This window comes from Neolamprologus brichardi, chromosome 23, assembly GCF_056152115.1.
Source record: "Neolamprologus brichardi isolate AB-2024 chromosome 23, ASM5615211v1, whole genome shotgun sequence".
NCBI classification, from domain to species: Eukaryota; Metazoa; Chordata; class Actinopteri; order Cichliformes; family Cichlidae; genus Neolamprologus; species Neolamprologus brichardi.
The window spans coordinates 1,331,752-1,355,543 of NC_142125.1; the positions used below are offsets into that span (position 1 = coordinate 1,331,752).

General features: G+C 43.7%; 1 protein-coding gene across 6 annotated transcripts in view; it reads left to right on the forward strand.

Annotated features, from left to right (window-relative positions):
• Positions 1-827: 827 nt before the first annotated feature.
• The window catches only part of zfr2 (zinc finger RNA binding protein 2), a 28,239-nt gene continuing 5,274 nt past the window's right edge, over positions 828-23,792 (forward strand). Inside the window, exons 1-15 of one of the 6 annotated variants that reach the window (XM_087836612.1) lie at positions 828-924; positions 5,558-5,804; positions 6,004-6,121; positions 8,212-8,439; positions 9,971-10,317; positions 11,739-11,927; positions 12,175-12,424; positions 14,438-14,631; positions 14,876-14,995; positions 16,415-16,560; positions 16,955-17,081; positions 17,181-17,383; positions 17,498-17,666; positions 20,438-20,612; positions 23,562-23,650. In XM_087836612.1, the coding sequence (XP_087692738.1) occupies positions 872-924; positions 5,558-5,804; positions 6,004-6,121; positions 8,212-8,439; positions 9,971-10,317; positions 11,739-11,927; positions 12,175-12,424; positions 14,438-14,631; positions 14,876-14,995; positions 16,415-16,560; positions 16,955-17,081; positions 17,181-17,383; positions 17,498-17,666; positions 20,438-20,612; positions 23,562-23,650 (2,655 nt within the window). In that variant the 5' untranslated portion in view covers positions 828-871. The remainder of the gene's footprint in view (positions 925-5,557; positions 5,805-6,003; positions 6,122-8,211; positions 8,440-9,970; positions 10,318-11,738; positions 11,928-12,174; positions 12,425-14,437; positions 14,632-14,875; positions 14,996-16,414; positions 16,561-16,954; positions 17,082-17,180; positions 17,384-17,497; positions 17,667-20,437; positions 20,613-23,561; positions 23,651-23,792) is intronic. The other 5 variants (XM_087836614.1, XM_087836613.1, XM_087836615.1 and 2 more) reach the window with 5 other exon arrangements.

Sequence of the window (23,792 nt, forward strand, 5' to 3'; positions counted from 1 at the left end):
ACAAATCAGTACAAAATGTAAAAGAGATAAAAAGCTGAAAAGAGAGAGAAACAAATTAAAGCAGTGCCTTTACTAAAGCATAAAACTGGAGTTAATTAGTTAAATTGACTTTTTTTAATTACAGTTTTTTAAAAATATGATCTGTTTGTTGAAATGTAAAATAAGACCAGATCCAAAAAACTATATGTAGGGCATTAAGTTTGTGTGGGGCAAAGGAGAACAAGTTGTGGATGTCACTAGATTGTCATTTAGCATGTAAAGGTTAAATATATTATATTTCTAGCACTATTGCTAAAGTTTGTTCGTGTGTTCTCATGCCACAGCTCACGCATTCTCTGTTATGTCACAATTATCTCAGCAGTTTCAGGTTGGGTTTATCATTACACGGGCATACAGTTTTGAGCCATACCCGAATAGTGTTTAAAACGCAGATATACGGTGTCATTTAGCGCTATAATAATAATAATAATAATAATAATAATAATAATAATAATAATAATAATAATAATAATAATAATAATAATAATAATAATAATAAGCAGAATTATTTTTAATCTCAGCGGGTTTTTAAAAAAATTTTTTTTTTTAGTGCGCATGCGTGTAGCGATTAAGTGGAGAAGTTATGAAAATCTATATATATTAACAAGGATATCATATATATATATAGAAATTATACACTGACCGCAGACTTTACACGGCGCACACGGAGTTTCTCGCTGAAAGCTCCCTGTTTGTAACCGTTTCGTGTCTTTCCGATCCAGTTCCGGTATGTGACCGTTAGCAGCAGTCGAGGGGGGGAACTATCTTGAGTTTCGGTGTCACCGCTCCGCTGCTGTTTGTCAGCACACTGTACTGTACCGGAGATGCCAAGATGGCTGCAAGCAACTATTTCGGCTTCACACATGGTGCCGGTCCGCAGTACAGGTAATTCATGTGACGTGGGTTGGTGTCAGCGAGCGTGTTGAGCCGCAGGTGTCAGCTGCCGAGGTGTATCGGCGGAGACACGGTCACCCGTGGGGTTTCGCTGCGTGGCAGCGCAGGGATACACGGCTAGCTTGACCCGCTTGGTTCGGTTAGCTAACATTAGCTGGCCGAGATCGCAGGCCAGCGCTTGCAGCTTGACATTAGGTGAACCACAGCGCTATACAGCTGCACCAGTTGGTTCGATGCTTCAACACTTTCTGTGCTGCAACATAATTAAACGGGGTCAGTAGAAAGAAGTGTTTTAGCCGGGTAACTAAACCGAGCTGGCTGCAGCTGTGACGGGTTAGATTTTGGCCGGCGTTTAGGATTAAAGAGGGCCAACTCTGATCTGACATCACTGACGGTCTTGTATCCCCAAACCGCATTTTCTGACTTATCTGACACGCAGCCATGCAGAGCAAAGAGGCCCTCGGAAAAGCAGCAGCAGCATTTGCATGGTTAGGCTAAGTTTGCCTGCTTAATTTAGCCTTTCAATTTGACAGGTAATCAATTAGTGATGTGATGGAGCCATCATCCGGTTTTCATGCTTTGTCTGTTTGTGCTGCATTAAGCCAACAAACCTGACAAACCGGAGTGGACTGCTTTCCTCTGCGGCCTCTTTGTGCTTTTGTCTTCTATACCTGTATTAAAATTCACCCCTGTCACTCTCTGCCACCAGCACTGATAAAATATGCAGTATTTAACCTTATGCTGCACACCACATCTGTGCTGATAAACTGGTTATAGACAGGAGTTACCAGTTCACTCTGCACTTCATCATGTCAGGGCAGTGATCCAAACATCTACAGCACTCACAGGCCGAGAGGTTTAAACATAATAACAGAGTCTCCGAATAATTCCCAATCATTTTTGGGGAAATCTGTGGGAGCACATGGTGTGATGTTCTTTAAAGTTTTCTCTAAATTTCTGGCAGAAGTCTGTCACGTTCTGTTGATTCAGACCATTTGCCGTGCAGACATTTTTCAAAGTTTCACTAAATAAACTGAGCTCGCTGGCAGTTTTCTTTTGGCTGTGTTGAAACCTGTTTGAAGGGCTGTCAGGAATTCCTCTGTCAAGAAACACACAGAGCTTTTGTTTTGTACTTTTAATTAAAATCGTGCTCTTTTGTGACCTTACGAGCTGGACCAAATCCTGCTCTTCACAGATTTTAATCTGGCCCACCTGTTACTTTAGCTGCTTCATAATTCAGGTCGTAGCTGTGTGGCGTGCCCCTTGCACCCATGCGAGACTAAATAGACAGGCGTGCTTCCACAGCTTGTGCAATCTAACAAGCTGACTAACAGCTGAATCATTGTAGAGCCCACGGCGTGACCCTCCACACATTTGTGCTTGTGCGTGGTTTTTCCGTGTTAATCACCTTGCGGTCGTGTCCTGGTACATGCAGTGCCAGCACCGAAACAAACAAATGAAAGGCTGGGACTTTCTTACTTCCCAAGTCCTGGGAAGTTTCTTACACTTCTTTGTACGTTCCCTCACAGTCATTCCGGTAGTTTCTGCAATCTCCCTCCAGGAGTTTGTTGACATCCCTATGTCCCTATGTTGAGTCCCTATGTTGAGACTATGATTACTAATCCTTATACTAAGGTGTTAATTGATATTCTCTCACTGATAAATACAACAAACTGCAGTGAAGCGTAGCTGGAAATGCACAGGAGAAATCAAAGAATTGGCCATTGTTGGCACAGCATGTAGCTACATTTCCAGGGAAGAGCAGGTCGGGTTTGAGTGGAGCTTTAACTGCAGCGAAAGGAAAGTTTCCACTGACGTGGGAGATGTTTGCACAGAGAGTGCTGTGTATCTGTTTGCTGTATTGTCAAAGAATATAATTCACATGGCTGGTTTGAAGTTTGAACCCCAAGCAAACAAAGATGAGGCATAGCAGACGGATGCGTGCAGCTGCAGCACTGTAAGTCTTTTAAACTAGTCGCATCGTTTGGAGCAGGGAAGGCCGGCTGTGCTTTAGTGTACATCCAGTTTCTGCACTGCACAGTCAATCCGCCTCATTAATGTTTTTGTGTTATATGAAACCTTCTCCACAGGCTACATAAGACTTGCAGACAAATCTGCAGAACAACATTAAAAATTCATCACTTTGCTAGGATTTATTTATAACATAAAAATATCAGTGAACTGTATAAATATGTCATTGTTGCTCAGGTCCTCTGTGTGACCGTCAGTGACAATGAATGTGACACCTCTGCCTTTAAGGCATCATTTAATTTAAGCCAGACTGACACTGAAGGCTGTCAGCTGGAGTCACTGATGTCATTGCCTATAATTACTGTGCCTTCAAAAACATGCAAACATGCTGAGCAGCCATGCATGTATTTTAAAGTGATTGGTGATGATACAGATTCAAGATTCTTTATTTGTCACGTTCATAGTTGTAGGAGTGCAACATGCAGTGAAATGTATCCTGATGCTCCTCGACTGTGCAAAAGGAGAGAAGAACATTATATACATTTAGTGAATATATACAGGAGGACATTATGTGCAGTAAGTAAGTGAATTATGTACATTAAATGAATTAAATAAATAATTTTAAATAAATTTAAATGTGAAAATCTGAAAAATGTACATTGTGCAAGTGGGTGTTAAAGTGTCTAGAAGAGTCAGGCTGGGGTGTGTTAGAGGAGTAAGTCCTGTCTCAGTCACTTATGGATGCTGAGGGGGGGTGGGGGGCATGTTCTGGTTTAGGACCTGGATGGCTTGAGGATGGAAGCTCCTCCGAATGGTGCAGAACCTTCTGCGTGTTCCCGGGATGGGACGGGTCCTTCAATATCTGAGCTGCTGGAGTTCAGCATCTCCTGGTGTAGGTGTCCTGAAGGGAGGGGGGAGCAGTCCTGCAGCAGCGTTGTGCCGTACGGGTCACTCTCTGAAGTGCTTTTTGGTCCTTAACACAGCTGTTCCCAAACCAGGATGTGATGCTCTGTGTGAGGATGCTCTCCACAGCGCCTGCATAGATGGTTCTGAGGACCACTGGAGAGATCCTGAACTTCCTCAGTTGTCGGAGGTGGTACAGGCACTGCCGAGCCTTTTTGGACTGGACCTGATGAGATAAGAGCTAAGAATCAATATCCATCCGCTTTATCCGAGGCCGGGTCGCGGGGGCAGCAGCCTAAGCAGAGAAGCCCAGACCTCCCTCTCCCCCGCCACCTCCTCCAGCTTATCCGGGGGAACACCAAGGCGTTCCCAGGCCAGCCGAGAGATATAATCTCTCCAGCGTGTCCTGGGTCTGCCCCGGGGCCTCCTCCCGGTGGGACATGCCCAGAACACCTCACCCAGGAGGCGCCCAGGGGGCATCCTTGTCAGATGCCCGAACCACCTCAGCTGGCTCCTTTCGATGTGGAGCAGCAGCGGCTCTACTCTGAGCCCCTCCCGGATGGCCGAACTTCTCACCCTATCTCTAAGGGAGAGGCCAGCCACCCTTCGGAGGAAGCTCATTTCTGCCGCTTGTATCCGCGATCTCGTTCTTTCGGTCACTACCCACAGCTCGTGACCATAGGTGAGGGTAGGGACGTAGATCGACCGGTAAATTGAGAGCTTCGCTTTTACACTCAGCTCCCTCTTCACCACGACTCAATATCAATATGATGTCATAATACTAGAATCTGACCAAAAGTGGATTTTTTGTTACTAATATTTGATTTAAAAAGCTAAAATTTCATTTTATTTGCGTCTTTTTTTCTTTCTTTTTTTGAGGTGCACAAAAAATAAACAGATTTTCATTAACAAGCACTTGTTTACTCTCTATGATGCTTCTCAGTCAGCTTCTTGTTTGTGGCCTCTCCAAATAAAGCACAACAGCTGCACAGTGCCCTCTGGTGGACCAGCTGTGCAATGTCAGCACTCATAACAAGGTTGAAGGGTGTTTCCCCGTCTCGTCTTTTCTCATTTTCTAAAACACGATACAGACATTGCAGCTCGGTCTGCAGTGATGCATCACAACATCCGTGTTACTGCAAGAGAAAAAATGAATAAATAAATCATGAATTACGTATTTATTCACCGCACTGTGGTTTCAGTGAGGGAGTGTATCATTATTCTTTGCTTTCTCGGATTAGTTTGTTCACTGTAATCATCAATGAGAAGTATTCTGTAGTTACTTCTTAACTGTGTTTGATTATCATCTTTCATTTCTGCTGTAATTAACGTTTCAGTTTAAATTAGTCTCAGCGTTGTTGGTGCTGCACAGCGTGCTGACTCCAAAAACAAAAATGCAGTTTAGCATTTAAGCGGTGCCAAACGCAGTGAGGTGCATGCTTATGCATGCATGTAAAGGGATGTAAACTGAGTAAAATTATCACCACTGTGGTCGTGTCCGTGCTGTTTCTTGGTTGCAGTTTAAATAACTAAGATAAGTGATAGTAGTTTCCTTTTTGCACCTGATGCTGATGTTAGTGACTCACCACTGTGGTCTGTGCGTCAGCTAACAAGGATATTTTGGACTGAATACTTGGTTTGTCACATTCCTGTGGTAAATACCTGACAGCGTGGGTGTGACAAGATATGTCAAAATGTTTTGAGTTATTTAAATGTCGCGTCTTCCTTTCCTCCCTCTCCTGTGCTGCAGTACCCAGCCTCCCCCGGCTTACTCCCATCCCTCCACAGCGAGTTACAGCGTCCAGCAGGCTCCGGCTGTGGCTCACGCTGTGACCGCCTCATACTCTCCAGCTCCGGTCCAGGCCGCCCGGCCTGTGGTCTCGGCCCCTTACCCGGCCTACCAAAGCCACCAGGCGCCCCCGGACTACACCTACAGACAGCCCGATCCCCCGCAGCCAACCACTACCCCACAGACGTACCAGGTATACTCAGACACGGTCAGTTTCTTTGCGCTTCTCTTATGATTTCTGCTCTTCTGTTTCATTTTGCATGCCAGATTTTTGCAAAGCAGGTTTTGTTTTGAGGAATTTTTGAATTCAGATGATTTAATCTGAGAGAGAATCTGTGCACGATTAAATTGTCTGCATTGCTCAAGTTTTAATATGTGTGGGTTGGATGCTCTCTTGTGAACACCAGCAGGACAACTACAATTACGGGCGTCCTGCTGCAGTGACTACCTATGACAATAAACAGTACTACCAGACGAGTATAGCAACGGCTCAAAGGACGCCTACAGAGAGTTACTACCAGACTGGTGAGTCTTTGTAGTTTCATTCCCAGTGTCCAAACAGTGTAAAATGAGTTGATTTCTATTTTTTATGGACAATTATATTGGGTTGGTGCATGTAAACCATCTTTGCCTTCCCTGCAGGGAACCTGTGATTATTTTTCTTTGCTATGATTTCTCACTTTCTCAACTCTATTCATCGTCTGGGAGAACTTTTCATGGCACATATAGCCTGTTACATTCTCCACGATTAAAAAGGTTCAGCGTGGAAGTTTAACCTCATTTGGTTTCAGTGAATAAAGAAACAAAGATCTGTGAATAAAAGAAAACACTGACTGGTACAGGAAGTTGACCAGAGTGGTCTTTTTTTTAATATAGCATGTTGTGTCCAAGAAACACGAGTCAGCGTGTGATCTAACATAGCTCTTGATACCCTTGTTACAGTTTTCCTTTTAAATAAGACATCGATATCAGTCACAGTTTCTCAGTTTGGAAGAATAAAGTCCAGCAGCTGAGCGAACCGTTCTGCCTCTTCTTTGGTTAGATTTCCGGTGCCTAACTCGTCCTGCAGCGGCTCGATTGGGAGGAGCGTCCTGTGACTCATCAGTGATACTTTATTCTAGAAATGTCACGAGCTGCTGGATGCTGCTGTGATGTCCGACATATGGCCTTTTAAATAGGGCTGCCACGATTAGTCGACTAGTCACGATTACGTCGACTATTAAAATCGTCGACGACTGATTTAATAGTCGACGTGTCGTTTGAAGCTTTGTAAGATCCCAAAAGACGCAGGAATAAGTAGTAGGATTTAAGAGTGTAATAACGGACTGAAACAGAAGATGGCAGCACTGCATGTACAAGGATGCCAGCTGCCGTTAAACCCCGAAGAAGAAGCTGTGTCCCAGAATTCATAGCGCAGCCCTGCTCAGTTTCCAACAATGGCGGCAGCTAGTTAGTTTTAATATTACTCTCATTATTCTTTCTGGGTCACAAAATAAACGTTTAACATATTTTCAGGCGAGAATGTAGCTGTGTAAACCTCAAATATCTGCTCAGTTTATCAAGACACCACATATTTTCAAAAGCGCTCCGACATTTTCGGAGACGTCTGTTACCCACTAGCTCGATAGCTAGCCGGGGGCTAGGCTAACTAGAGCCGTCAGAACACCGGACTCCCTGCAAATCATTTTCAAATCCACCGCCGTCGTTCGCTACTCAGGTTAAACATGATATATAAGTCACTTAGATAACTTAAAAATGTTATTGTTTGGCTTTTTTAAATTATTTTATTTGTTCCTGATTAAATCGGTTTGGCTGAGATTAAAGTTTTAGTTTTTACACAGCTGAATCAAGCAGATTAAACTCCATTGAAACAATCTGCAAATGTCATTAAAATTTAATAAACTATCATCTTGTCTTTATTTTTAGTTAGCACCTTAAACACTTAAAGCTGTAAGCTAATGATAGTTATATAAGAGCAGATGCTGCTGGTGCAATAAGCTGTACGTTTTACGTCCAATGGATGATGATCTGATTAGTCGACTAATTGCAAAAATAAAAGGTGACTAGTCGACTATCAAAATAATCGTTTGTGGCAGCCTTACTTTTAAAGTCAGTGCAGCTGTTATTGATCGTATGAACACATGAGCATCTTCGGATCCCTACAAGCTGTTTTTCCTTCTATAAATGTCCTTCGAAACCAGACAGCAGCTTTTGATGGCTTACATACATCCCCTGAGCTCCTTTGAGTTGCCGATAACCTCAGCAGCTTTATTGTCTTTATTTTGTTCCTTGTCTCTGGAAATCATTGAAGCAGAAATGTATTGATTGACTCTTTGTGAGCGTGGCACAGAGACGAAACGTCGGATGTGATGCAGAACAATGCCTTATGCCCGATAACGCACAAGTGCCTAAAACGTCTGCACTGTGCTCTGTGTGCACGTCTCTGCCACTCATTTGTTAGTGAAATGAAGATCCTGCCTGCTCTGCCAGAAACTCTCTTGAACACGAACTCTATGACTCATATCCTTCAGCTCTCTCTGTCCTTCCTCTCCACCTGTGCTGCTGCTCCTCTGTTTTCCTTCACCCCTCAATTCTGTCGCATTTGTCTGTATCAGTAGGAGTGAAGAGTGCTTACAGTCCAGCCACCTCCACTGTGTACAACCAGCCGCCTCCCCCCCAGAGGCAGGTGACAGCACTGAAACCCCTCGCCCCCTCCAGCTCTGTGTCTACCAGCTACAACATCTACCCAGTGTCCACGAGCGTCCAGCAGCCTCTAACGCCAGTTTCGTCGTACACGCTCGGCTCCTCGTTCAGCTCCAGCGTCGCCGCCACCTCCTACTCAGGTGACGTCAACATCGGTTTATAGACGCACTTTAAAGCTGCTAACATGTCAGCCAACTTGTTGTTATTTCTTTTTATGTATTTTTTAGGGGTGCAACGATACACAAAATTCACGGTTTGGTTCGATACTTTGGTGTCACGGTTCAATATTTTTTCGATACAAAAAATGTTCATGGCTTTTTAATTTGTCATTTATTAAAATTATAAATATATATTTTAACTCAAACGTACAGTTTTTAAATTTAATGTTGCTGAAAAAACAAAGTAATAATAAAATAAATCTGATGGAGAAATCCCTCATCTTTGGAAAAGAGAGTTTATTACAGAGAAATGTCTCTTTCCAAAATAAAAGCTATACTCTACGCTTCTTCTGGGCTATATTCTCAGCAGCATATTAAACATATCAGGTCCTCATAAGGAGAATCATGTGCTAACGGCTGTCTAAATGACTCGGGTAAAGTTTGTAGCATGCGTGCTTGTTGTTTTTGTCTGCTTCCACTTGTCTTTGCACGAGGATGATGTCGGAGTAAATGTGCAGTCATATTCGTTGTGTTCCCACTAGTGCTGTCAGCGTTAATCTGAAATGACGTTAACGCCACAACACGGCAAATCTCCGTTAACGAGCTACCGCGGATCGCCCCATGCGTGGGGCTGGACGGCCAACACGTTAACGAGCTAACTGCGCTAACGCACTAGTTCCCACCCATGTAATTGAGCATTGCTGGCACATCCGACATACTGTTTTACTTTAGTCCATGACGCGCTTACCTTCAGGGTCATACGTCACATGAAGACCAAAATAGTTCCAAAGGTCAGATCTGAATGAGGGTGGGGGAGGTTCAATTTGCCATGTTGCAACGAGCTTAGCTTCTGTCTCGCTAGCTTGCCCTGCGCTCAGTGAATCTGCGTTCGACTACTCCGCCTAGGCTGCACTGTCGAGCGCAGATCCACTGAGCGCTCAACACAGACAGCATCGTCAGAAGGAAAGTTGATCAAATAAATTAAAAATTTTGTATTGTTCATACATATGCTTACTGAACCGAAAGCACTGTATTGAACGGTTCAATATCGATACGAGTTGCACCCCTAATATTTTTGTTACAGGTAGAACTGAACACTGATAAGTTATCGGCTAAAGCTAGAAAACCTGTTTAATTAGCTGCACATTTAACTAACTGCACACAGGCTCGTGCTAATTAGTGCTGAGTTACATACAATCTGATATTACTCATCAAAGCTGAAGCTCAGACATGTTGGATGTGGAAAACAAGAAGCAAGGTAGAAACGAATGTAGCTGACAGGTAAACACGGTAAATGTTACACAGATTATTCAAATGAAAGCAAACTCAGACTAAATGATTTTACAGTGAATAAATGTTTGCCTTTCATTGGTGGATGATGTGTTACATCACTGACATCTGTAAAGCTGAAGCTCAGATGTGGATGAAACTGAATGCAGCTTATTTCCTGCTGACTGTTTGACCCATATCCTGCTTGCTTTAGTGTCCCTCTCTCTGCTCTCTCTCCCCTCAGGCATTAGCTACTCTGGTTATGATTCAGTCGGCTACACCTCGGCATCCACCCCCACCTATTATCAGCCGCCCCAGCAGACTCTGTCTCAGCCGCAGCCGCAGCCGTCACAGCAACCTCAGCAGCCGCAGCAGCCGCAGCAGCCGCAGGCCCCCGTTCAGCCGCCGCCCAAGCAGCTGACCAGCTCGTCCTGGAGTAACTCGGGCAGCAACATGGTGACCGCTCCGACTGGAAACGCCTACAAAAAGCCCACGTTTCACCAGAGCAAGCTGCAGAAGCCCAAAGGGCCTCCCAAGCAGCCGCAGCTTCATTACTGTGACATTTGCAAGATCAGCTGTGCAGGCCCTCAGGTAGGCGATCAGAAATGAGGAAAACATTTTTAATTCTGTGTTTCTGGAGCTTCCCTGATGTGTTTTCATTATTTTCGGCACGTTATCTGCGGCGGCCGCACGGCTCTATCAGACGAGTCATTTACTGCTGTTGTTGTGACTATTTTGCTGCCTTCTTATAAAGGACCTTGAAGCTAGTAACAGATGTCCTCCTGCTACTCTGGAAGTCTGCAGTGAGCTGGAGCGCCAGTAGGGCCAGTAGAGAATATGTTCCTGTCCCAGTATTCAAGCTAACCAAGGCTGCTGAGCACAACAGATGCTTCTGTAACACAGTACCAAATAGGAGCACCTTATTAATTCTAATTTATATAATGCCTTGTATTAAATCACTAAAATACAAGCAGATTAACCCTTTAAAGCCGGTCAGAGCAGCACGCTCTGTTTTGCGTAACTATTTTTAAATCCCGGTAGCTCTGCAACCACGTGAGCTAGCGCAATAATGTTTTTTGCATATGAAACCGGAGGAGTTGTACTTACATCTTATGCCATCAGCTTGTCCTCGGTCACAGTTTCCTTCCACATATAGCTTTGCAAAAACTGCATAAAAAGCGCTTGCAGCAACAAAAACATAATATTCCAGAAACACGCTTTGCCAATCCGATCAGCTGTTTGTAACACTTCCTACGTTGGAATAGACGTCAGCGTGAACTATCGCATGTCCACCATGACCTGCCCGAAACCGGAAGTGACGTCATTTTAGCAGAAATGTAGTTTTTTACCATCAGGGCCTCATGAGCCTATACTGGTGTTTTTAAAAGTTATCTTTGACTTTATGACTTTCTGTGTGGTTTCTGGGATGCTTAGGACTCATATTGCACTGCTGGAAATAGTTTATTTTGATGCATATGCTGCTTTTTTGCAAATTTGCATATAATATTTATTTTCGTTTTTCCTGCAGTATATAAAAATTGGTGTATTTCAAAAATAAAACTATGAAGACACTCAAAATAAATTTCCTGTGGTGGGAAACTATTTTGTGCAACTTTTTTGTATTTACAGTTTTGAGGGATAAGCCTCTTAAATTTCTCTAACTAGAAATATATGTTAAAAAAACAAAAACGATTTCAATTCTTTTGTAGTTTATTGCACTTTTTTGCAATTTATGTAATTACTATGCACTTAATGCAGACATATTATTAAAATTTGGGCTATAATGGTTGTATTGATGTATAGCAACTTGAAATGCTCCCAAAAATGGCTCCACAGCATGTAAACATATAATGTAAGCTCTGGCGGACTTGGTTCTATGGTAGGTCTTAAAGGGTTAAAAAAGACGTTAGAATATTAGCGTTTGCTACAAAGGTGTATATCAATGAAAGCGTCCACGACTGTTTTAGATGCTTCGTATTGTTGACTGGCTTTATCTTTATTTACTGCATTAGACGTACCGGGAGCATCTGGAGGGCCAGAAGCATAAGAAAAAGGAAGCAGCCCTAAAGTCTGGAGGGCAGACGGGGACCAGCAACGGCCCCAGAGGGGTCCAGACGCAGTTACGCTGTGAGTTATGTGACGTCTCCTGCACAGGAGTGGATGCTTATGCTGCTCATATCCGTGGGTCCAAACATCAGAAGGTACGCATACCTGTGGGGCTTTTCTCCCCAGTTTTCTGTCTGTCCATATTTGTTGTTATTAAAGGAATAAAATAAGCAGCTGACATGCTTTCAGTAGTGATCGTGACTGTGGCGTACCCATGTGATGTTCCACTTGACATGCCAAGTCCTGGAACAAAACCTCCCAGAGGGATTTGGGGTGGGATTAAGTATCAGCAGCCTTAAATGGGTCTGTCTCCCTGTGTCTGTCTTTGTCGACCTCGGAAAGGTGGTGAAACTTCACACCAAGCTGGGGAAACCTATACCTTCCACTGAGCCAGTGTTAGTGAATTCTACTCCAGTTGTCACAACCACGACAGCCGGGAAGCCTTCAGTCCCCTCCTCCTCCTCGTCCTCCTCCACTTCTGCATCGACCATTGCAACTCCTGCTGCAGCTCCCAAACCGGTGGCTGCAAACAGCTCGGCTAAAACAACAACACCAGTCAAGAAGCCCCCGCCTTCCAGAATAACGGTCATTTGTAAGTTTGCTCAGCTGTTATAAAATGTTGGATCTTTAATATTCAGTGGTCACTAATTCAGATGAACAGTGCACACTTACCTTAAGAATGATAATAATAACAACCATAATAAAAACAATTCAAAGGAAAAACATTTAGCAGGTTTGTATGGTTTATGTCTATATTTATGTTTTGGGGGATTTCACAGATGATCTAAGTTGCGCCTCTTCATCATCTTCATCCATCTTTATTACTTTAACACCCCAGCACAGGACCAACGAGCTCTACAGGAAATACATTAAGACCAATAGAATAAAACAAAACAGTAAAAAATCAAACTAGTGCTGCATGACGTCAACGCGCTAACGAGCCTGTCACTACCCGATCCGTACCGGAAACCCGATCGGTACCCCGCATGCGCGAAAGGTGTCTACTTCCGGTCGTAGCGTTTTACGATAGTTACGGGTCAGAGTATCGGTTAAGATGTTAAGAATAATAAGTATCTCTTAAAATGTTTGCAATAATGAAGCATTTCAGTACAATGTAGACAAAAAACGAAAAATAAAAAGATAGTTACCGATCGGGACTGCCCGATCCTTACTGCGCATGTGCAGATGTTTTCTTCTTCTTCTGTTGGTTTAATGGCAGTTTACTCCCCAGTGTACGAGGATACCGCCACCTGCTGACCGATCGAATGAACCCTATTGTAAACTGAATTGGCGTCATTACAAACGTGTGTTAAATTTGATTTAGTGATAGTCGAGTGTGTTTGTGCTTGTCTGTGTGGAGAGGATTGACTGGAATAGTGATGATGTTGTCCGCTATCACTGTCAATTGTCAGTAAACACTTAATCTGGCTGATGAATCTTTACGTGACACATTGCTAAGTCAATATTATTAAGTCTGTAATTAGGCGCCATTCTTCTTATTTTACGGCGCTGTTGTTCAATTGGGGAATGCTCTCTGTTGAGGAGAAAAGCATGAATTTGTTTGTATACGGATTATCCATTGTTTAAATGTCCCGGGCAGTTGAAAAGGAGGCAGAGCTGTTGAGAAATGCTAGGAGCTAACTGGGCGCTAACCGTATCATTCAAATATATTGAATGTCGCAATGCTGGCAAAGAGAGGAAGTGACGTAAGATTTGCGCATGCGGGGTACCGATCGGGTTTCCGGTACGGATCGGGTAGTGACACGCGCTAACGAGCTAACTGCGCTAACGCGTTGACGCTAACTCCCTAACGGAGATTTGCCGCATTAATGCAGTTATGGCGTTGACGTCATTAAATAAAACACATAATACATAAAAATTAAAACAGCGCTATATTTACAAATAAGATAAAACAGCACAGAATCAACTAAAACAACTAAAATAAAACTAGAACTAAAAACCAACATCACAGAGGTCAGAGGTCAGGGTGGTCTCCTCTCTGGAGGCAGATCGTACCAGTGTAAACAAAATAAACTGAAATGCAATTTCACACGAAACACGTTTGCAGTGCAGCTGCAGCTGTAGTGTTTAGTTTCTATAAATCAGTAAAATGAATTGCAGTCTATTAATGCAGCTATGGGGACTATTTGTTTTAAGCAACTTGACTTAGACGGCACACAGCGCTGAGCACATGACAAAGGCACGCTATGCAAACAATACGATGACTAGAACCTGTAAAAATGAAGAAATGCTGTTTTGTTTGATTAAAAACGATAAGATGAGGAAGATTTAACAGCTCTTTAACGGTTTGCAGAGAAATGTCACCTGCAAGGACAGAAAAGGAATATTCTGTGTTCTCTTTGTGGTTGCATTAAATTAGTTCACATCGAATGATGTTTAGTGTTTATTAGTCAGTCGTGTATCTCTCCATAGCCGTTTCATTTAACGCTTACTGGATATTCTTTCTTAGTAATTCCTGTAGTTGTGAAACTTGTTAAACTCGGGGATCAAACTGGAAGTAGAAGAGCTGCGTCTTCCAATAAACGAGCCTCGACTATGCCTTCAGCGACCTCCTGAAAGTGTTAACATTTGCCCTGCTTCACAGCCAATAAGCCAGCCAGCACTCCCACTGCAGCTGCAGCGACATCAGCGGCGCCGGTGATGGTGGCAGCAGCCAAGGTCGAAGAGCATGCGCAGCCGTCAGTCCAGAAGATGGACCCGCAGAGCGAGGATGAGGATGGAGACAGAGCTGGAGGCCAGGGAGACATCCAGCCAGTGGGACACGACTATGTAGAAGAGGTAGGCAGGAGAAGGGTTTGATGGCAGTCCAGTGACGGACGGCAGCGAAATGCTGTGAGGTTATATTTACCTGCTTGATCCTGCCGGCAGTTTCCAGTCATCATGGGACGCAGCAGCATTCTGGTTAACCAAGAGATATCTGTAATATTAGTGAATTAGTCAACAACATTTCCCGTCATTATGAGCTGCATTTATAAAGGTTTCATTACTGTTTCAAACTCATGCCAGTTCTCTTCGTTTTCAGGTTCGTAATGATGATGGAAAAGTGATTCGATTCCACTGTAAACTGTGCGAGTGCAGCTTCAATGACCCCAACGCGAAAGACATGCACCTGAAGGGAAGAAGGCACCGGCTGCAATACAAGGTAGAAATGAAGAGCATTGCTGAGCCAAAGCTGCATATTCTGGAACTTTTGCAGAGTTTGACAATCCTCACTGAAACCACGTGTCTGTTGTGAAGTAATAGCACGCGCTTAAATGACAGTTTAGCGGTGATTCCCAAACAGCACCGCTGAGATATGCCAGGGAATTTTCTTTATGGATGTTTTTGAGCACCAAATATGATGTGATGGATTCCGACCGTAATCTAATCTTGTCAGCCACAAAGTAGCACACCCTGCTCGTCGTTTACAAAGTGGACATCGGGTGGTGCTAAAGAGAGAGCGCTGAGGTATGAAATCAAATGAGGATCATTTTCAAATGGATTTGTATAGAATCTGGTTCTGAGCGGAGTCGTTCCATCTCAGCTGTCCAGAACCAAACGGAGGTTTAACCCTTTAAGACCTACCATAGAACCAAGTCCGCCAGAGCTTATATTATATGTTTACATGCTGTGGAGCCATTTTTGGGAGCATTTCAAGTTGCTATATATCAATACAACCATTATAGCCCAAATTTTAATAATATGTCTGCATTAAGTGCATAGTAATTACATAAATTGCAAAAAAGTGCAATAAACTACAAAAAAATTGAAAATTGTTTTTGCTTTTTTAACATATATTTCTAGTTAGAGAAATTTAAGAGGCTTATCCCTCAAAACTGTAAATACAAAAAAGTTGCACAAAATAGTTTCCCACCACAGGAAATTTATTTTGAGTGTCTTCATAGTTTTATTTTTGAAATAGACCAATTTTTATACACTGCAGGAAAAACGAAAATAAATATTATGATGCAAATTTGCAAAAAGCAGCATATGCATCAAAATAAACTATTTCCAGCAGTGCAATATGAGTCCTAAGCATCCCAGAAACCACACAGAAAGTCATAAAGTCAAACAGAACTTTTAAAAACACCAGTATAGGCTCATGAGGCCCTGATGGTAAAAAACTACATTTCCGCAAAATGACGTCACTTCCGGTTTCGGGCAGGTCATGGTGGACATGCGATAGTTCGCGCTGATGGACGTAGGAAGTGTTATGAACAGCTGATCGGATCAGCAAAGCGTGTTTCTGGAATATTATGTTTTTGTTGCTGCAAGTGCTTTTTATGCAGTTTTTGCAAAGTTATATGTGGAAGGAAACTGTGACCGAGGACAAGCTGATGGCATAAGATGTAAGTACAACTCCTCCGGTTTCATATGCAAAAAAAATTATTGCGCTAGCTCACGTGGTTGCAGAGCTACCGGGATTTAAAAATAGTTACGCAAAACGAAGCGTGCCCGCTCCGACCGGCTTTAAAGGGTTAAGTCCGTTATGGAAACTTGAAAGAAAAACGCTGTCGGGTAATCTGCGAACAGACAGAGTAGAAGAGAAGATGTTCGTCACATGTGTTGTGTCCCTCTGTAGAAGAAAGTGAACCCGGAGCTTCCCGTGGAGATCAAACCCAGTAACCGGGCCAGGAAGCTGCAGGAGAGCAAGCTGAAGAAGCAGAAGCAGAAGGCGGTGCTGAAGCGGCAGAGAGATGACGAGCAGCGCTGGCACATGGAGATGAGGTCAGAGTCAGACGTTGACCTGGGGGCGGGGCATGCGTACAGGTAAAACCAAAGAGGATGTGCCAAATTTGAGGAGCTGACTGGCAGATTTGCATGAATGCGTGAAAAATGTAATTTTTCATCTTATTTTTACACTGATGTTATGTTTCTGATGTCACTGACCCCCAGAGAAACGTTACAGTGAAATCAGACTTCATCGTTTCACCCGATTAAAAAGTTCCCTGTTCACATGCTCAGGTTCACTTCAGCTGAATCTTAGGCGATGCTCTAGATTTTGGTGCAGGACTTTTTATAAGTCTGATGTATTATTAATGGCAGACAGAGCGCGCGCCTCTCGCCGCTGGAAAAAATAATTCTTGACGAATGGCATTCGAATCCTTTCCTCCTCCTGCAGGCGATACGAGGAGGACTTGTACTGGAGGAGAGTGGAGGAGGAGCAGATGTACTGGGGGGAGCAGAGACGCAGGATGGCACCTCCACCTCTGATGAGCCGCCCCGGGATGCCAGTGCCCCCTCTACTGGTGAGCATTGAAACAGCATCTTTGTTGTTCATCTGTTACCTGGAAAAACAACAAGAAAAACAAGATGTGATTCCACTTTCTCCTCCCGTCTCGCTTCAGTCTTGTGTGCGGCGTCCTGACTCGCTTGACGACCGCCACATCATGGCCAAGCACTCCACTATTTACCCGGTGGAAGAGGAGCTGCAGGCTGTTCAGAGGATCGTCTCCCACTCGGAGAGAGCGCTGAAACTGGTGTCAGACTCTCTGCTGGAGAAGGAAACACTGACTGATGATGGTGCTGCTGAAGGAGGAGATGAAAAAGGGTAAAAACCTGGCAGATAATTCCCAGCATGTGATTTTTATTTATTTATTTTACGTGCAGAAGAATAGAAACAAATCAAAGCAACCTGTCAAGCCTGTGTGTGTCTGCCCGACAGGACCGAGAGCCCGGCCCGGCTGCTGAAAGGCGTGATGAGGGTGGGAATCCTGGCCAAAGGCTTGCTGCTTCGCGGAGACAGAAATGTGGAGCTCATCCTGCTGACTGCAAAGAAACCCACCATCTCGTTACTGAAGAGCATCGCCAAGCAGCTGCCAAAGGAGCTGGCGGTAAGCAAATCTCACAGAAGACACACTTTAGGCGACGGTTTCATCTTTCTGTGATGTGTGGGGCTTTGATCCTGAGTTATTGTGACAGTTACTGTATGTGGGATTAAAAAGCAGAACAGAAATATTTCGATATGCAGTCGAGTTATCAGGCGCTGTAGATATTTTATTGTTTGTCATCACTGACTTATGGCTTCAGTCATAAGGCCTGGACCCTGAGGTTTCACGGTTGTGCAAGAAAAAGACAGAAAACCAGAAGTTTTCACTTGTAATACTGTTTGTTATACAAGAGGAAACGAGGTTTTAGCAACTCGAATAGCAACCCAGAAAAATCCCACTGCAGTTCATCAGGTACAGAGCAGGTGACTGTATGCATGTGTCCCCCAGAGCCAGAAAAAAACAGTTTGTCATCCACACGTACAGTCGTGATAAGAGGAAAGTACACCCAGTCCATACTTGTCAGGACGTAATAAAAATACTCCGTAGAGGGATGAGCAACAAAGCGTGACGTAGTGCGTTGCCTGTTTGTCTGTTTAACAAAAACTAAATTAAAATGCAGAAGCAGAGTGTGGAAACACGTAGGACACCCTATGATTCAATCCTTTCTGTATGACTGTCAGTCCTTTACGTCATCGTAGAGCAGGGGTGTCAAACTCCAGGCCTCGAGGGCCGGTGTCCTGCAGGTTTTAGATCTCACCCTGGGTCAACACACCTGAATCACATGATTAGTTCATTACCAGGCCTCTGCAGAACTTCGAGACATGTTCAGGAGGTCGTTTAGCCATTTAAATCAGCTGTGTTGGATCAAGAACACATCTAAAACCTGCAGGACACCGGCCCCCAAGGCCTGGAGTTTGACACCTGTGTTGTAGAGGCATTTTGGTTCACTCGTCTTTCCAGCATCGCTTCACCTCATTGAGGTTTGTGCAAAGCTCTCTTAAGGCTAACATCTGTGCGCCTTTTTCGGTCATTCTGCTCTTTGGGTCACTGTCCTGTTGCACGACTCCAATATTTGGGCGAGCTTTGGCTGTCAGGCAGACGGCGCCAATCCAACACAGCCGACCGAGGTGCGGTCCAGTTAAAGCAGCGGTCTCCAACCTTTTTTGCGCCACGGACCGGTTTATGCCCGACAATATTTTCACGGACCGGCCTTTAAGGTGTCGCGGATAAATACAACAAAATAAAACTAGTACCGGTACCGAAAAAAAGGAAATTTATTCATAACACACGTGAAAAGACCCAGGAAAACAGAGTTAACGATAAAAACGATAACAAAATAACGCTGAAAACCGATAAAAACCCTGAAAACTATACATTTCACACCTGAGCCTCAACTCTCGCGGCCCGGTACCAAACGACTCACGGACCGATACGGTCCGAGGCCCGGGGGTTGGGGACCGCTGAGTTAAAAGACTGTAATAAAATACAAAAAGACATCTTAACCAAAAAGGAAAAGTAACAGTACAGTAAAATGTAAACAATATTAACAGCCCACACTCTCAGTTTGGGGACAGCAAGGAGGGACAGGACAGCTGATCTGAGAAACCTTTGTGGGGACGTATATCTGCCCTCATGGTTTCCTGTGGCTGTGAAACAAGCCCAAATCATCAGCTGCGTTTAACAGCTGGTTTGAGGGGCTTTTGCTGATACCTCGATGTGTTTGGTCTTCATCAAACACGGTGCTGTGCATTGTGGTCAAACGCCTCTGAGATAATTCGTTCCAAGTCATGTGGTTTCCTCAGACGCAGCGTTGCAAATCTAAGTCTTGCTGCTGTGTCGATTTTAGAGATAAGAGTCTCCTGGCAACCTGCACTCGTTCAGTCTTTTTATAATTATACTGACACAAACTTTAACAAGCTGACTCAAACCTGTAGAGTGTTGACGTATGAACGTACTCGAGCTCCTGGGAGGACTGTGATGACACGCGTACGAACACTTCATACTTGGCTAATTATTGTGAAAACAAGAAGGTGGAGTAAGATTTCCACGCACGGCTTCTGCATTTTATAAATGTTTTGTTAAATAAATACTGACACTGAGTAATATGTGATGTAATAATGAGATTGTGTTTAAATTAAGACCTAATGAGCAGATTACGTCCTGATAAGTGAAGCTGTGAAGCTAAAGAAAGTGTGCTTTTATTTTTAACGTGACTGTACGAAATTAAAAACGTCTTTCAAAGCTGAATGTTGCATTTAACAGTGAAGCTACGAATGAATTGAATTCGTTATTGTTTCAGAGACACGACTTTGTGGGGATACTGTGTGATTTGTGGCTTTGGGTGAGATCCTGTCATGCTCACGGCCGAGCTGCCAGAGGCCGAGCGGGAAGACCGATGTGCATTTTTAAATTGTTGCTGCTTTCAGATTAACGTTCGCAAGACAGAGGAAACGAGGTTGTGTTGTAATTATTCACCATTTCTTCCTCCTGCTGTAGCTGCCACGAGTGTTTGACCGAAGGTGCTTTTCACTGATCTTTAGACTTACTGCCTGGTTATGACACCTGAACCCTACAGAGTGAGATGGGACTTTTCTTCCTTAGCAGCCCCTTTCTTTTAATAAGTATTATGGCTACAAAGTTACTGTCGATGAACAGCTTTTGAGCTTTTTAAATAAGGGAACTAAATTGTCTTGAAGGGGACAAAAAAAAAAGAAAGAAGTCGAGTTAAAAATATCTCAGTCCGTCCCTGTATTACTGCCAAACAAGGCTATTCATTGTCCCGACGCCACTTCTCCTCTGTAGTGAGTAATCCCGAGTGTCCTTTTAACCGGCAGACTTTTTCTGAAGATCAGTATGAGGTGCAGGCTCACCCCGAGGAGGCGAACATCGTGATATTTTCAAGCAAGGAGCCCAAAATGCAGGTGACCATATCTCTCACCTCGCCGCTGATGAGGGAGGACCCTGCTGCTGAGAAGGACAAGCAGGCAGGAGGAAAAGCGGCTGAGAAAGGTTAGAGAAGCCAAAGCTTTCAGTACCAGACAACCAAATGTTGGCTATGTGTGTAATACACTTATATATAGAGACCCCGCCCCCTCCCTTTCCACCCAATAGCAGCCTGAATTTTTAGGCTTAAAAATTACACAAGAATCCACGTGGGACTTTTAACGAAGCCCACAGTCGAGATTTCTCCTTTTTTCTGTCTTTTCTCAGCCCCTGAAATAAGAATTAAATCACGCATTCATTTGTCCCACGCCTTTCATTTCCCCATTTTTTTATTCTTTATTTTTGCAGCTGCAATAGTCCCCAACTTCTTTATTTCTTTTCCACAACATGGGAACCAAAAGCCGGGCTCTCCGACCTTTCTGTGCCACTGAGCCGTGTGTTTATCCTGTGAACACATGCTCAGATCAAACCTTCAGGGAGCTGTCCAGATAATGCCCAAGGATGAAAACGGTTCAAATAAAAGCCTCGTGTATGCACACCGATGCAGTTCTGCTTCTCTCGCCGTCTTTGCGACGATACCACTGAGGGGATTTTGAGGTCCAGCGACTTCCCGTTCCCTCGCGTCTCATCCTTGCATCATCGTGCGGCATTATCGATGATACGGTGCTGGAGTGTCCTTTTGCCGCCTCACAATGATCGAGGAATTTTAAGCTGACATTAGCGTTGCATTTATTTCCCCCCACAAAACAACAAAGTTGTCTAAGATCATTGTGTTGCAAACACTCCTCCACCCGCTCCAGTAAATGTCAGCATTGCAATGTGTTTTTTCACATTTGGAAAACATGTTAGAGATGTTTTCTGTGGCCGCTGTCTTTTGTTTTTTTCCAAAAGTTTTGTTTGGGTTTGTTGATCAGTGCATCCGATTCTGTATCAGCAGACCTGGGCAAGCCGAAGGCTCGTCTGAAGCCACACTGGAGTGCACATACCACTGAGAAGTTCACCCACTTTTATGAAGCTTCTCAGAGGAGGATCGCGCTGTTCACTGACACTGAGCTCCCACTCTGAGAGCTGTGATAAATGTGGGTCTTTCGAGGTGGTATGCGAGTGTAGACTTCAAAATAAAAGTTGCTTTGTTTATGTTCTGCATTTGCCCTGTGAGAAAGCTAATCTCCTTTGTTGTTGCTACAGTTCTAGTGAACATGGAAGTGTGGAAAGCCCCAATATTACTTCATTACAGTCATCAGTAACCTCATCTGGAGCGCTCTGGAGAAGACCACCATGTGTCATTTTTAGATGGCTAGTCTTAAAAATGTCCTCCAAATTTCTCCACCTTTTTTGTCCTTTTTCTTTCTTCATGATCTAAATCCACCACAGACACAGGCTCCGTCACTCCACGACTAATTAAGTTCATCTTCTTGTTTTTGTTGTTGTTGTTTGCTTATTGACGTTGATATTGTCCTAAAATATGAAGTGAAGTGACAGTCCTTACTTTTGTCCCTATGGCTGCTTGATTAATTAGCTATAAAGACAATTAGGACAGATTAAAGGAAACCAAGCAGTGCGGAACCAAAGTTGAGACATTTGTTACAGAATGATAAACTTTCCAAACTAAAGTTTGAGTTAAAAAGTTCAAAAAGATATAATCAGACACTTTTTTTAGTAACTTTTTGTTAGTCATCCAACGTCAAAGGCAAACAGGGGAAATCCAGCAGTCACAGCTCCGAGTCCATCATGGAAAACCTATAAAAGTCTGGTGATCACTGGTGGGAGTGTGCTGCACTTTGACTGGATTTTGCTGTTTTTCACTTTGTGCCAGTTTCTCTCACTTCCTCAGTTTGGAAGATTATTAATACTTATTAATATTACTGAGTAATAAGACCGCTGTCTGATCAGGACTCGAAGAAAGACACAGATTTGTGTTTAAATATTTTCTTTTTCTTGTAATTGTAGCGAGACAGAATTACACTCACTGGCCACTTCATTAGGTACACCTTTTCTGCTGCTCAACAATACAAATATCTAATTAGCCAATCATATTAGAAACTCAAGAACGGCGAAGACGGGTGACTTAAGTGACTTTTGAACAGGGAATGGTTTTACTGGTTGATCTGCTGGGATTCAGCAGTTCTCTGGGTTCTCAGAGAAATGGCCAGACTGCCTCGAGCTAACAGGAAGCCAACGGTAAATTTAAAAAAAAACAAAAGAAAACCAAAACATGGTGTGCAGAAGAGCATCTCTGAGTGCACATTACGCCCCCACCCCATTAGGCTGGTGGTATAATGGGGTGGGGGGTATTTTGTGGGCGCGCTTTGATTGCTGCTTTCAGCAGAACATGACAGCGAGTGCATGATACTCAAATAACCTCCTTAACCATCAGATTGCAGTAGAAGTAGGGCACCTTGAGGATGTGGTGCAAAGGCAGTCACCTCGTAAATGTGCACCTGATAGTCTGCAGCAACTGTCGCAATGTTTCCAGCACATTAGTCAATCTATGCTATGAAGAGTTGAGGCTGAGCAAAAGGGGTCCAGCGCAGTACTGCTGAGGTATACCTAATAAAGTGGCATGAGTGTATGTGCAGGGGGAGGAAAACCAGCTTCGGTGGGCTTTACAGCATGCAGTTTTTTTAATTCTCCGTGCCTCGAAGTCCACCAGAGTTTCACCAAAGACAGCAGCACTCAGACTGTGAACGTACACAAGTCAGCATTAAACTGAGCGGGAATTAGTCACCGTGTAAAAAACATCCTTTGGATTTCCTCCTGGTTCACACGTGCCTGTATTCTTATCCGATGCCTCCCTTCTCATTCATCTTTCCCCCTCGTTCATTTTCTCATCCATCAACTTCAAACCAGAGAATTTAAGGACTGATGGAAACGTGAGGTACTCTCACTCTTACATCTCTGATCAGTGACTGTACGTCAAGAGATACAACACCTACACTTAGGTAGTGCAGTCAGTATGTGGGCTTTGCGCCGGTTTGGCTGTAAGTCATGAAGTCAGTACGTTATCTCCTACAGATGTGGCTGAGAAGGATCCTCCTGATCTCCTGAATAAGAAGAAATGTCTGGAATACCTAGCTGCTCTGCGCCATGCCAAATGGTTTCAGGTATGTGTGAATATGCTTCCCTTTAACTGTTCTGATAAGCTGCAGTTAAATGAAAGACACTTAAAGCAGCTTTTAGTGATTGTGGCCGCGGTGAGTGTTTGAAATTAAGGCAGTTGGATTTATTTTTTGATTCGCGAAGAGA